The sequence below is a fragment of the Tripterygium wilfordii genome, chromosome 10 (assembly GCF_013401445.1).
Source record: "Tripterygium wilfordii isolate XIE 37 chromosome 10, ASM1340144v1, whole genome shotgun sequence".
Taxonomy (NCBI): Eukaryota; Viridiplantae; Streptophyta; class Magnoliopsida; order Celastrales; family Celastraceae; genus Tripterygium; species Tripterygium wilfordii.
In genome coordinates, this window is record NC_052241.1 from 10,952,691 (window position 1) to 10,967,530 (window position 14,840).

General features: G+C 38.2%; 4 protein-coding genes and 1 pseudogene across 4 annotated transcripts; 2 read left to right on the forward strand and 3 right to left on the reverse strand.

Annotated features, from left to right (window-relative positions):
• Positions 1–3,141: 3,141 nt before the first annotated feature.
• Positions 3,142–4,112, forward strand: LOC120007866 (ethylene-responsive transcription factor ERF022-like). Its single transcript, XM_038858336.1, has one exon. The coding sequence runs from the start codon at positions 3,183–3,185 to the stop codon at positions 3,771–3,773; it is 591 nt and encodes a 196-aa protein (XP_038714264.1). The 5' UTR covers positions 3,142–3,182; the 3' UTR covers positions 3,774–4,112.
• A 2,116-nt stretch (positions 4,113–6,228) lies between these two features.
• On the reverse strand, positions 6,229–7,534 carry LOC120007402 (ADP,ATP carrier protein 2, mitochondrial-like). Its single transcript, XM_038857593.1, has 3 exons — positions 7,437–7,534; positions 6,685–6,931; positions 6,229–6,504 (listed from the first exon to the last, which is right to left on the reverse strand). Exons 1-3 carry the CDS (start codon positions 7,532–7,534, stop codon positions 6,229–6,231), a joined length of 621 nt encoding a protein of 206 aa, XP_038713521.1.
• LOC120007112 lies at positions 6,628–9,873 on the reverse strand (annotated as a pseudogene).
• Positions 9,874–10,677: 804 nt separating this feature from the next.
• Positions 10,678–12,406, reverse strand: LOC120007404. The gene is made up of 5 exons (XM_038857594.1): positions 12,300–12,406; positions 11,958–12,147; positions 11,427–11,849; positions 10,850–11,207; positions 10,678–10,739 (listed from the first exon to the last, which is right to left on the reverse strand). The coding sequence occupies exons 1-5, from the start codon at positions 12,404–12,406 to the stop codon at positions 10,678–10,680; spliced, it is 1,140 nt and encodes a 379-aa protein (XP_038713522.1).
• A 262-nt stretch (positions 12,407–12,668) lies between these two features.
• On the forward strand, positions 12,669–14,708 carry LOC120007877 (cytochrome c-like). The gene is made up of 3 exons (XM_038858351.1): positions 12,669–12,845; positions 13,572–13,705; positions 14,366–14,708. Exons 1-3 carry the CDS (start codon positions 12,734–12,736, stop codon positions 14,456–14,458), a joined length of 339 nt encoding a protein of 112 aa, XP_038714279.1. The 5' UTR covers positions 12,669–12,733; the 3' UTR covers positions 14,459–14,708.
• Positions 14,709–14,840: the final 132 nt, after the last annotated feature.

The following is a 14,840-nucleotide window of genomic DNA, read 5'->3' on the forward strand; positions in this document are numbered from 1 at the left end:
GCATCTCCAACACTCCTCTCTAATTGTGTCGTGCCTCCCTCTTTTATATGAAACCCTAGACGTCCAAAGCTTCCTTCACATCTTGCTCTCCTATTTCTAGTTGAAGTCTTTGTTTCCTTTTATCAGGCGTCACGTGAAGCTTAGAATTTAGAGTCCTAACTAGACTTGAACACCACACACCAACAACCTTTTTAATTTGCAAAACAAATCTTCTTTTTTTATTGCATAGTTGGTCCCACTTGCTTGACTCCTCTTTTATTTCTTTTCCTCCTCTTATTCGTATCTCTCTTCTCCTTTCTTCAGATTCTTCTTTCCTTTTACTTGGACTTTTCGAGCTTCCCTTATTTCCTACTTTTAGTCTCCTTTGGTTTCCCTACTTTGGTTTTCCTTTTGTTTTGAATGGCAAGCAGCTTCCTTTTACATTTTCCATCTGACGTGCAAGCCAAGCCTCGTCACCAATGTCAACCAATTGAAGGAGTTCAATTCTTGCTCTGGATCTTCATACACGCCAATAGATTTCAATAATTAAATTAAGCCTTTTATACCACCTTTGTGCAACGTAACCTATAAATCAAACCAAAGATAAAATATGCAATATCCATGCTCATTCCAATCAATAGAGACAAAAATGAGTGTACAGTGAAGTATAAAAATATATAAAATATAGTACGATCACTGTCCCCCGCATCACTTTTTGTATCCCAATGATTTCAGTTCTTAGGTTCGTCACTGGTCGACTCCAACATGCCCACAACCTATACAATCAATCAATAGCCCAACAAGCACATGGCTTGGGTTACAGTCAACACAACAAAAGCCCACGGCTTATATAATCAATCTACACACCACGCTCAGGCTACAACTAACATAATAAAGGCCCACGATCTATATATACAGTTGAGCCCAACAAACCCATGGTCTTTACACTCGGGTTACGAGCTCCTAACCCAGGAAGCTCTTCCATAGGCCCAAGGCCAAGGGTGGTCTTCACAAGCCCATGGTCTATCAAAACAAAGGTCCAAAGCCCGTCCAGTTTAGTCTCCACATGCTAATGATGGGTCACGTGAGCCAGATGCCTATAGATACATAAGGTCCTGCCACATTAAAGGGATCTGATTTTGGAGGTACCTAACTCTCTCTCTCACACTAAAATCCCTCAACTAGTATGCTTTAAAGAAGAGAAAGCACAAATTCTGCTTGCCGAATGTAGACCATCATCACTCTCGGGTTCCTATTCATCTCCGCAATGTGTCATTTCCTTGATGCATATCTGCAACCGTCATGTTAATCAGTTTAGCTAACTACACACAGAGAGAGAGAGAGAGAGACCACAGGAAGGCTAGGGTTGGCAGGCAGTAACAAAATCTCAACAACTTTGCATGAAAAGCACTCCAGTCATCGATCCAACCAAGGCAATAATAACAAAAAGGGGTTAGTTATATGTTATCTTTGATGAATTATTGGACCTTACGAGTTTTTCACGTCTGAATGGGAGAAAGAATATGTTCACAAAATGAACAACGCACATAATTATTTTCTGAAGAAAAAAATCAAGAACAAAATGATATAACAGTACTTCGAGAATTCGATCGAGTGACCCAATAAATCATTTCCTTTTTAGTTTTTTAATGGACATTCTTTTTAGTTTTCAAAATTGACCAGGCAAAACAGTCCAAATTTGTCCCATAATACATCCCTCTAGGACACTGTCCCCTGCCACGTTTTCAAAAAAAAAAAATCCCATTAAAATTTGACCATTTCATGATTTATAGCACCCCCATTCTATAAAATATGTACATGTCCGTGTATTTTTAATATTATGGAGTGCAGCTAGACGGGCATGATTTTGGTTTGTGAAGTAATTTGGATGGTCAGCCGGTGGGCGGTGGACGCGGAAGCCGTACTTGTGTACTGTACCGTATGGGCAGTTGGAAAATATAGAATTGCCGGTGGAATTAAATTAAATTCATGAGAAAATCGTATATATATATATATATATATGTGGAATAATGGAAGACAGAGCATCGTTTGGCGACTGAACCCCAGTATTAGCTTGATCCAGCTGTGGTTTGAAGACCCCTTTGACTGGAACAGTGAGTGAGGGGTTAACTTCATTAGTTAGTTTGATTTGTAATGTGTTACAAGTCTTGCCTTGTTTGTTAGGTCAACTACTATAAAATCAAGCAAGACCATTTCACATTTTCACATATGATCAAGATTTGAAGGTGGATTAACGTATGGGAAAAATGAAATTAACGACGACTTTTTTTTGGTAACTGAAAATAACTCATTAGGCGTGCCATTTGGACAGTCTACTAATCCAAAACTCAGGTCAAGTGACATGGACAAACCCATCCAACAGGTTAGTTGGGTTGAGAACTAACTTGAAAATAGTTATGCCAACTTAGAATCAAGCTCTTTACTTCGAACGAGATTCTTTACGTCCTAAGTCGGAAGAGATAACCAACAAGACGTCAAATAACACAAGTAGCTATAGCTAGCTAGTATATTCATATATTGTTCGAAACTTGTACAAATTTATTCAGAAACCTTTTTAATTAATGACATGAAATAACAGAACAAGATAGTACTTAATCATTCTCCAATTAAATTGATGGTGCTAGTAAGAACAAATAGCTGAGTTTGCTTCCTTTTACCAATTAATGAGCTAGGGAAACAGAAAAAGACAGTCATAATTCGTAGTTGGAAGATCTGCATTATGATTATATACGAACCGCGGATGCCATGCATTAAACGTGCATAAATGTGTTTATAGGCAATTAGGCATTATGTAGTAAACAAGTCAGCCTAAAAATTGGAAGCCACCCAATCGGCCAGAGAAGATTCTCAATTCAATTGTATTGGTCTTTCCAGGTACAAACTATATGCTATAAGTAATAAACAAAAACATAATAATAATTATTTTTGCATTTTGGTTGGAGAAAAGTACAAATGGCGAGTTTTGATTGCGTCATTTGGGAGACCAAAATGAGCACGTGATCATGCGAAGCAAAGCCCCTTGCCAGCATCTCCGCACTTGGAAAGTACGTAGTTACTCGGAAGCTCACTTCCATAGTTCCATAGCCTCTACAACTTGCCACGTGTACATAAACCGCATCTATATATACATCCCATCACCATATCATACTCTCTACCCACCTTTAAATTAAAAACCTTCATTAATGGACCAACATTCAACACTCCCCACTACTATCAATTCTTCTGCTCCAGCTGCATCATCATCGACTACTTCAACGGCGTCGTATAGGGGTGTAAGGAAGCGAAAATGGGGTAAGTGGGTGTCCGAAATCCGTGAACCAGGGAAAAAGACCAGAATATGGCTGGGGAGCTACGAGACCCAGGAAATGGCGGCTGCGGCTTATGATGTGGCGGCGCTGCACTTGAGAGGCAGGAGTGCGCGCCTCAACTTCCCGGAGCTGGCAGAGAGCCTCCCTAGGCCGGCCAGTTCAAGAGCTGAGGATGTTCAAGCGGCGGCGCAGGAGGCAGCATTGAGGTTTAGGAGGCCTGTGGTGAGTAGTAGTAGTGAGGAACCGTTGGTTAACGGTGGAGGTGGTGGAGGGTTGCGTCCGGTTAGGGTAGGGCTGTCGCCGAGCCAGATAAAGGCCATAAATGAGTCTCCATTGGACTCGCCGACCATGTGGACGGACTTGGCTGGGGCTCTTTTGCTTGGTGAGCCGCCGGGGATGGTGGTGTGGGCTGATGATGATTTTGAGGATACTGAATTGCATCTAGAATCAATTTGGGATTATTAGACATCAAGAAGATTACTCCATAATTATAACCCTAATTCCTTATTAATTTGTTAATTAAAAATATATATTACTAGGTAATATTGGTTAAGGGAGATTAATTTGCGAAAGATTGTGATTTTTGTGACACAATTTTTTGGTGAATGAAGCACTATTTTTTTTTTCTTCTTTTTTTTGGGTTGAAAGAAGGAGAAAGTGAGATTCGAATATAATAATGTGGAAGAAAGAAAATATGTATCTAGCTATGCATGTACTTTACAGGGTCCATTGTTTTGCAAATTGGATCTCAAGAGATTCGATTGGAGGAGAGTTATTTAATGTAAGGTGGTAGTCATTTCTTTAGTCCCAATCATCCTCCTTAAAATTCAAATCGCAATGTCAGTACTCAGTACTGTACGTAAAAGGGAAAAAAATGTTCTTGTGCGAGTACCGGAAGAGTTTATGTCGAAGTCAAGGTGAGGTCATGGTTCATGCAACGATATCTGTATTGTATGGACCCCACTTTCGGGCTTACCTGGATGGTTACGACGTCTCATTAATAAATGTGACAACCGCCGTAACTTTGTCAAACCCTGTGCATGCAATGCAAATGGATTTCTTGTTAAATTCTTTCTAAAAATTTTCCCATTAAATAAAATTATAATTCATTTTATTTTTCCTATACGTGATATTAAAAGTTAAAAACTGAAGAAGTTTTTTAATTTTTATTTTTACAGTATTTCGAGTTCTTACTTCTTACAAATGAGACTCCCGAACGCACATATTATTAATTAATAAAATAATATTTTTCAATATATTTAGTTATGATTTTGGATATATTTGCCGCCCAAATCAACGCTGGGCCAGCCAGGCCTGACCTTTGGGGTGCAAAATTAAATTACGTAGACACATCACATGCAAATGGGGTATCACCCGAGTCTGACTTTTATATTTTTATATTTTGCTAGCAGTCAAATTTCTGTTTGGAACAGAAGACGTATGCATGTGTGTGTGTGGGAATGCAATTGACAAGATACTATAATAGCATTAATAAAGTCTACAACTATGAAAATATTGGGTTGGGTCCAAGAAGATTAGAATCAGATTACGTAACACTAAATTAAATGTGTGTAAATTTATCTTTTTCATTCAGTTGAAGACGACAATTAATACAGAAAGCCCACTGCACTAGTACATTTTAAACATTCGATCAGAGTGTAAACATTCTCTCACTTTTCCAAGGCAACATTCAATCTGGTTTTGATCCTTAGCTTTTGGCAGGAACCAGTTAACAAGCAATCCATCCAAGATACTTGAGATTTCTTTTATTGAAGTTTAGATCCACACTTTTATCACATGGTCCCTTGTGTTAGCTAGTCCCACCTTATTAACCTACTCCTACCACGTGGGATCTAAATGCACCATTCAACCGGCTCTACACTCTATAGTAAATTCTAAGAGGTTGGTCTAGTTGGTTACTCGTATTTTATGTAAACTCATGGATTGGTTCTATGTTCGAAATTTCTCGCCACCACTTTCGAGCCATCCAGTAACATGTTAGTGAAGTGCCTTGATACCGTGTAGGGAAACTCCCAATAATGAGGTGCATGGGTCCAGACCAATGAACCTTGTCTTGGAGAGATTCTAACAATAAAAAAAAAAAACCCCGATTGTAACTTAACATCAATAAATAATATTATCTAAAACCTGAGACCTCATATGAGAAAATGAGGCTTAAGTACGTACACATACTTTCTTTAGTCCAGTCCATCATAGGATAAGCTGCCAAGTTCCAGATCATTCAAGGAATTGAATCACCTTGTACTTGTAGTACTGGTTCTCCATTTTATGTCAATAATTCTGGAAGAAGATTGATCGCCACCACCAGATCCTTCTTTCTTCTCCTTCTCCTCCATCCAGGAAATGATCCCGTCCATCACACAGAAAGTGACCATGAAAACACCAATTCTGCCAGTATATAGAAGAATATGTGCATCTACATTCTTATAGAGGGACGCAAACCCCTCCTTTTTTAGGATTTGGGAGAATGCATCCACCGAACTCTTGTACTTGACACCTTTGCCGCAGGTCATCATCCTCCTTCTACAGATAGTAGGTACTCAATGGGTAGCCAAGCTACCAGCAAGACAAATCCCTTCAAATAGTAAACGGTTCGGCACCCAATTATTCTGCAGATCGAGCAATTAATGTACGTATGAACTTTACTTTCATCCACATATCACAGAGAACAGACTAAACTTAATTGGAACGAACCAAATGCATGCATTAAAATACTAATTAAGACTCTCGATCAGCAATACTAATACTACTACTACTACTACTTATATGTATGTTCTTAGTTAATTATGTTTCTACTAACCTGCAATCCAAGAAACAGCCCTGGGTTCATTCCCTTATTAATCCCAATACTGGCCCAGGTATGCAAAATTCTTTCAAGAATTGAAATGTTGTACCCACATTAAATTCCGGCAATGCCATCGGATCTGAGGGTTTTCTTGCAGACATCAACTAGACCATTGAACTGCCACTTGCTCTCTCTGGCTGTCTTGATATCATTGGCCAGGCGTGTATATATGGGCATAATAGAACGGATGAGTAAAAAACCACATGTAGCACCGGCAACACACTCTGCCAAAGAGACACCTGCAAACCATTTCCAGAAACCGTCTTTGTCTATCGTATAATATTTCCGAATACTCATTATAAAATGGCTCTCAAAAGCAAGATTCAGGACCTGTCATACAGATAACAACTAGGCATGACTCATGAGGCTCAAGCAGCAGATAAGAAAGACAAGTTTAGGGTTTAACTAAAACGAAAAAAATCAAATATAATTTTGTCATTACCACTCCACCGACATATCTAATGAGCCGTTGCCTCTCCACTGAGAAATGATACCTTCATTCTTGATTACCCTGGTAAAGCAGTTCAGTTTTCCTTTGTAAGGCTCCAACAACCGACCTGACTTAATCATCTCATTCTGGTTCTGGATCAACAAGTTTACTCGCTGAATCGGAGCAGTTTCTGTCCTCGCTGTAATTGCAAATCCTGAGAACATAATATCAGCTATAATAGAGACAAGTGATGAAGCCCTTTGACAAGCTGGCTGCAGCGAAGGATTAATCTGCCGTTTTCCCTTCAGATATGGGCTTCCACTTCCACTGCATTGAAATTGGAATTGGATCCCTGATTTAGAAGAAAAATGCTTGGTGAAGAGGTAAGGTTGATCCGTTAGCCCTTGTGCTACTCATTTTGATTTCCTGCAACGGATTTAATTAGCTGATCACAAAAAGTCAAAAAAAAGAGGATATGAATGAAGAAGCAGCAAGCAAGCAACTGTGAGACTGTTTACAAAAATCTCATATTCAGTTCAGGAGATAAAAAGCTGTTGACTGTATATAAGATGTTGAAGTCCTAGAATTATGGGATTTAGTTATATTTTTCTGTTCTATTTAGTTTAGGAGATAAAAGCTAGCTGTTGGTTGTTGAGTTTATATAAAATTGTTCCTCCTAGCCTCCTAGGTTGTAAATATTCATTCATTCGAGTAATTCAAGTAATTAAAAAAAAAAATTTCAGTTTAATTTCACACCCGTACAAAAGTTCAAAGAGAAAAATACACCGTCCAACAAGCTGGTCTCTGTTTCGGCAAGAACCCTAAACGATACCTGGAGGAGAAAGTCTGCAGGCGAAGATACAAAGGGCACTGAATGAGTGAATGTGGGATCTTTGTATCAATATTGCTGCCTTTAACATATAAAATCATTACACATGCTATATTGACTTCACACTTGATGCAACTTTAGCCTTAACTTGTGCCTCAACTAAAAGAACTAGGCTTCAGATATCCCCTAAATTTTGTACAAGAGAGACGGAGAACATATCCTTGTAGTCTTGTATGATTGTATCCTCCATATGCCAAATCTATCGAAAGATAATTGGTATTCTAAGTGCAGGTTTCAGGGGCCTTCATTAGCAAAGGCATCAGGGGATTTAAAAGTATTTTTTGGTTCTTCTTCATGATCTTCTTTGGTATCTCCTTCATCTATAGCTTCTCTCGCTTTCGATGCCTGCAGTATCAATCATAAGTCAGTTGTTTGGTGAGTAATTGGGTGAATTCCACTGTTAGAAAAGGAAAAGGGTAAGGTGGTTTCTGCGAGGAATAAGCAATGTTATCTGTAAACAGAACAATGGAGAAATAAAGGCATGAATTACAAACCTGTTTCTCCCAATTTGTGAAAATGGTTGTGAGAGCTAGCAAAGTTGCTTGTACAAATGATCCTGTTGTTAACCCTATCAAAAGGCCCTTCCCTTTCAAATGGAGAACAAAAGCTAATACTGAAGCTAATGGAGTTCCAACCAGGTAATATGCCCCAAGGTTCACATAGGCTCCAATATGCTGCAACCCACATCCCCTAGCAACACCTGATGCAGAAGTAGTAGAAAGCTAAAACAGTATATACTCATTTACATTCCAAATAAGTTAGATGACAGTACGGCTTGTAAGCAATCCATGATCATTGAGACGCAAATGAAAGGAACCATATCTGCCACATGATTCACAACTTCTTTCTCACTGCTAAATGCATAACCCAAAATGTATCTGCAACGGAGGATAATTGTGCTTACAATGACCACCTCTGTGATTGCAAGAAGCATCACTGCCACGACAGCCATTCGTTCGACACCCGAGTACTGGAAAACAGTTTAGGGAATGTTAGACTGGATCAAGACAGAACACATGTTTTCTGAGACGGGAATAAGAACAAACCTTATGGTGGCTCCAAAGCCATATGGTATGAAGTAGTGCAGGTAAGTTACTGTAAAGCTTTTTACATAGACAAAAGAATTACAAGCATTAACTGAACATTTGAAAAGAAAAATTCAGGTTTCCACCTTTTCTTTATGCAGCAAACATAGTGAAATATGAATCGCAATATACCATATAGAAAGCACTGAAGTCTCCAGTTTTGGATTTGGTAGCAGACCAGACAGCAGAAGTAGAATCTCATAGGACCACCATTCAAGCCTAATTGAATTGAGAAACAACAAAAAAGAATAAGATAAAATTAGCAACCTAGTAGGTGACCATTTCTTGGTTGAAAAAAATATATGAAGAGAATTACCAGGTCATCAATGCAGAAGGAATAGCAATGCAGAAGAATTTCCTAATTCCGCGGAATACCTCATAAGTACTAAATGTTGCTCTAGTTTTCTCACAAGCAGAAGAATACTTCATGTACAACCCAAGAAAATCACATTCAACCAATACGATAAGCTGATAGCTAATGCAGCTCCAACAATGCTCAATTTCAACTTAAAACACTAAAACCCAACAAAGAGGTATGTGGAAACACAGAGTTGCCAATGAACTGAAGAGCATTGGAAGGACCAAACTCTGAGTCTGGAAGTAACGAATTAACGACTGAAGAATTGCATATGAGAACAAGTTTGGGATAAGACAGAATGCATATTTACAAGCTACGAGCGCAACTGATTGGTCTTGTCCAATGACAATCAGTAGCTTGTCTGTGAAAATCCAGAGAAGAGATATTGGGAAGCAGACCAGAATGAGAGAGATAATGGAACAGAAAGTGTAAATTCCAAGCTTTTTATATTGTTCTGCTCCATAGGCTTGCCCACACAGAGTCTCCAATGCACCAGCCATTCCAAACTGTAACCCAACCATATATGAGAAAAATAATTGATAGTGATGAAGGCAAGAACTTAGTATTACTGCAAAAGGAGAGAGGATATTACAAGAATGCTGAAGCCGGTGACACTTGTGAAAGAAGTGGCAATAGAGACTCCAGAAAGTGAGAGTTGATCAAGGTGACCAACCATCATTACTGAAACAACCTGCAAAAGATGCAGCAAAACTGTGACAACCACCATTGGTGCAGCTATGATGCTCACCTTCTTCAACTCTCTCAAATTCACCACCCATTTTGTACCCATTGATTAATCTCTTCTAATTTATTACTCCTATATCTCCCTCGTTAATCAGTTTATACATGCCTATATATACATACATACATATACACATATATAAATGGATTATGAATGTTGTGCCTGTCTAGTGTACCAATTTGTATGCATATGTCAGTGCTGCCTCCACTTTGTACAATAATGTTATCAGAAATACAAACACAAAACAAACTATACAAGGAATCCCAAATCTATGCTAGTGATATTTGCTTCAAAGATGTTCCATGCTTTTTATTTTTTATTTTTTTTATTATGCTCTCAAGTTCTCCATATCTGGGTTATGTTTGATTCTGCCTTTGAATATTAAATTAGTTAATACAAAAGAATGTGTGGTGCTGTGTCAATTCAGTGATTTTAACACCAATAGCGAACAAGGGGAAAAAAAATCGTAATTTGATTAGTTGGATTCCACTTCATCTAATTTGATCCCCCATAAACATAATATCAATCACTGCGGATGGAAAACTACCCAAATCCCAAACCCCCCTGGTGAGAATAGAACCCTGGACCTTAAAAACCCTGGACCTTAAGGTCGTGGGCAGACAACCTGACCAACCAGGCTATCTCCTATTCTCATCCCTGTAATTTACTTGAATGCTATCTAATTGTCATGTTTTCCTCAAATAAAACAGAGTAGCTAGTGATTAATGACTCAAGAATGTCCATTCAATGACCTACAGTCAACAAATTACCTTACGTCACGTAAGAAGATTAAAAGAAAAAGTCTATCAAGAAAAGAACTTCCATTTATTGATTCATCCATTGATGCCAATCCCTCCATGTCATTTTCACCATATGCAGAACGAAACATTAAGTTCAATACAATCAATGGAATCGAAAACAAGATACAAAAAAGGTCACAAAGCTCAAGGAGAAAAATGCTTTTTTGAGCCTCATTCCAAGTAAATTAGATAGCTATGATTACAAATCTTCAACAACATTTATCAAATGGTGCAATATTACAGTTTTCAGATAGGTGACATCTAAAACAGCATATAGAACAGAAAAAGAAGTATAGATGAATTTTTAAAAAAAAATCAACAGATAAATAATCAAGATGAAAGTAATCCAACATCCTTCATCAATTCCAAACTCAAACTAGAGAACCTGCTGTTTATATCTCTAGCCAAATCTTCCCTGCCTGACTTCTGTAGGTGCTTCAACACCTTTTTATACACATAATTATATGGTCTTAGATCTTTATCTATCATTTCGTATAAAATATTTCTCGCAACAACTAGATTTCCTTTCTTGAGATGAAGACTTGCAAGCAAGCTGTAGTTCATATTGCTATCACATTTGTACTTCTCGCTTGAACCAATCACATAATTGTAGGCTTCCTCATATTTTTCTGCTCTGAAATATCCCTTGATAAAGGCAGCATGAGTTGTAAGCCGAGGTTTAACACTCCTTTTCACCATTTGGTCCAAAAGAAGAGATGGAATGTTTAACTTTCCAGCCGCGCAAGAGTGACATATAAAAATCTCAAAGGTTATATCGCATCTGGAGAACAAAATCTTTCATCCACTTCTTCAAGCAGTTCATGAACATCACCAAAGTTATCAATCGTACAATAACTACTTAGTATGTAATTATAAGTCAGCGCAGGTGGAGGACATTTATCCTACCTCATCTCATTAAGTATCTCTCAGGCTCCATTGAAATCAAACCTTCGACACTTTTTCTCCCACCAAAATATTGTAATAGGATACTCTCTTCCTTGCTTTCTTGATAACAAACAAGGCCATTTCAAAGGAAGCCGTGGCACTAAGCATCTCGATCAAGGCAGGGATCCCTGAAGCTCGAGAAGACCCTCTAACTTTATTCAACAGATTAACCACTCTCTCAACAGATTTCTTCAATGATCCGTTACTTGATACCAGAACAGGCAAAAACCCAAAAGCATTTTTGTTAAGACAAAAATCTTTCAGACTAAAATCATTTAGAAGAGAACTCATTGTCATATAATCTCCCGAGCAACCACAATTATCAATCATTAAACTGCAAACATCAGAGTTACTGTAAAATTCAGCCTGCCAATGCCTAATCCAATGAAAGAATCGCAATGCAGACACCTTCTCTAAATTCAAGACCTGGAAAATCAGAGTCACAGAAGCAAGAGGTAGGTGAACACTCATTGAACTTAATTTGGACTCTAACTCACTATCACTACTTCTAATCAATTCAATAATCTAGTAAACTTGTTTCGAAGTAGCATACATTATAGTCTGACCAACCCCAACTTCCTCAGATTTAGAACTTCTGATAGAAGATGTTGAATACCATCTGAAGAACGAATCAGCGCGAATTCTGGAAAGACCGGGATTAGAAGAAACAGAAGAAGATGCCCCATTCGAGTGAATCAAGGATAAAACTTTACAACCACTATACCTATAAAAACTTAAAAATCATACAGACCGAGGAGATGGGTTTGTTTCAGATAAAATTGTGGAAGAACCAGTTGAGGGATTTAAGAAAACGAGAGGATGTGAGGATTGATTCGGGTTAAAGGAGGATCTACGGGAAATTAGGGTTTTTGAAACCGGAAATTGAGAGTAGGGAGAGAAAAGAGTATGCCTGCAGTACCAGAAGTACCTGAGCTTCTTGTTGGTGAGGTTTCAGAGGGTTTGCGAGGACGCCGGAGGTGCATTGAACGCTTTGTAGTCGTTAGCAGGTGATTAAAAATTGTTGGGTTTTGGGATGAATTTTCAGTGATGGGCTTGGCCTGTCCAAACCCAGTGAGTAGTGACTTGTTCTTGGGCCTGGCCCGTACACCCACCCGCAATTGGTACTTTTGGAATTATCCACCATTAGAAAGGTGACACGTGTAATTTTTTGAATTTCCATATCAAAGGGATCTAGAATATTCCAATTTTTGGTTGGTGAAACAAAAACCCCAAGAATCATACAATCGCCGCCAAAAACCAAAAACAACAAAACAGAACAGAAAGCAGAGACACAGAAGGAGAAGGAAGAAATGGCGTCGTTCGATCAAGCTCCTCCTGGCGATACAAAATCTGGAGATAAGATCTTCAGGACTAAGTGCGCTCAGTGCCACACCGTCGACAAAGGTGCCGGTCATAAGCAAGGTCCGTCTCTTTCCTTTTTTCCTTTTTATTGATTAATGTTGTTGATGCGCTGTTCGTTGTCTGGATCTTATAGATTGGAATGTTAGGGTTGATGTACTCTTCATTGCCTTTTATTGTCAAATTATTCGACTATAAGTATCGGAATTAGCGATTTTATGGTGTTATTGGCGTCCCTTGTTTGAATCTCTGTTGCGTATATCTTGTGTGGGCATTTAAAGTGGAGTGATTAGTATATCCAACCTAATATTAGGGCGATAATGTGGTTACTTGTTTGCCTTTTTTTTTTTAGTTTACTTTAGCTTGTATGCATACGAGTTCGTGTTTCCCTTTGTTGCTTGTAGTTAGATTAGAAGAAGAAAATAAAGGTTGGAAAGATATAGATTCTAGGTTTTTGCTTCTCTGTAATCAACTGCGAAGACTTTATTTAATCAGAAGAAAGGTTCCCGTGATTTGGTTTTAAGGAAACATATTACATAGCTATTGATGGTAAATCTAATCAAATGGAAGGCTTATCTGATTTGATTTAAAGATACATATTAAATCCAGAAGTTATTGATGATAATAGGATAGGACGGACGTAATAATCTTGTTTGAATGCTTAATGTTTTGGGAATGTTTCTGTAAGCGATCTTTGTAACCATGTCGCATTGATTAGTAAGAAAATTTGCTCTGAAACCTGTGTAAACTGGCTTTCTGATGTTGTTTGTTTGAACTTTTGAATTTCAGGACCCAATCTGAATGGCCTGTTTGGAAGGCAGTCTGGCACAGGTGCTGGGTATTCTTATTCTTCTGCTAACAAGAACATGGCTGTTATATGGGAGGAAAAGTCTTTGTACGATTATTTGCTGAACCCCAAGAAGGTATGATTCACTGATGCATCCATTCTCAATGTTATGGTTGTAAATTTATGGTGTGCATATACTATTGGTTCACTTGTTGCGCTGTTGATACATGAACATCATGAATAGCAGTGCGGGCAAGGACTCGTAGTGACCTTCATCTAGTGAACCAATGATGTATTGAGATAGCCTTCTTTATGTGAATTTTGTGCATGTTGGTTCATGGTGGTAGTACATTATAACGATCCAGTGATGCATGAAGTAGTTTAGACTGTTTCAGCCTTTCAGGGTTTATGTATTGCTTCTGTTGTAGTAATTAGTATTCATAAATTCTTTTGCCTTTATTTGTTTTGAAATGAAGACTTCGTAAGGATGTGTTGTATTGAGAAGCTGTTGTTTATGAAAACTTTAGTCAAGTCATTTTCTTTTGTTTCAATTAACTAGTAAATTTGGTAGGGCTCTCAGGATAGAACAAAATATGGACTCTTACAACTCCCCTGCATTGATGAAGTTTAACTTGTTAAAAAATGTCATGTCTTCTTGAGGATGCCAAGTTGAATTTTCTTGTTTAGTTTGACATTGATCCATGTTTTGAAACCGTGATTGTGGATGTCTTGCTCACTCTTATTTGCTATTTAGTATTGCAAGCTCACAGGGTTCACTGCAATTTTCGTTATGCAGTTTATGCCAGGAACAAAGATGATATTCCCTGGATTGAAGAAGCCACAGGACCGTGCTGACCTTATTGCATATTTGAAGGAATCAACTGCTTAAAACACCATTTTTTTTTTGTCCATTCCATATTGCAGCATTTGGCGGCTGTCTCGCGCATTGCGAGTTAATAATTTATTTTTTCATGAATAAAATTATACCATTCTGTTTGTACAAGGAGCATTCACCATTCATTTCTGTTGTAAGAGGTTACTCTTTCGGGAATGTAGCATTTGATACAATCAGGTGATTGAACTCATATTTGATGATATATTGGTAAAGCACCAATGATATAATTCTTTTTTGGGTTTTCCGGTGATATTTCATTTGAGTGTGTGATATCATGATCAATTTAGTTGTGCTGGTCCCTTTGTGATACTTGGTTTTGTGTGGTCGTGTTGGGTCTTTTAAAGCTTCCGGGTAGGCCCTCCCAAAGCTTGGGCTG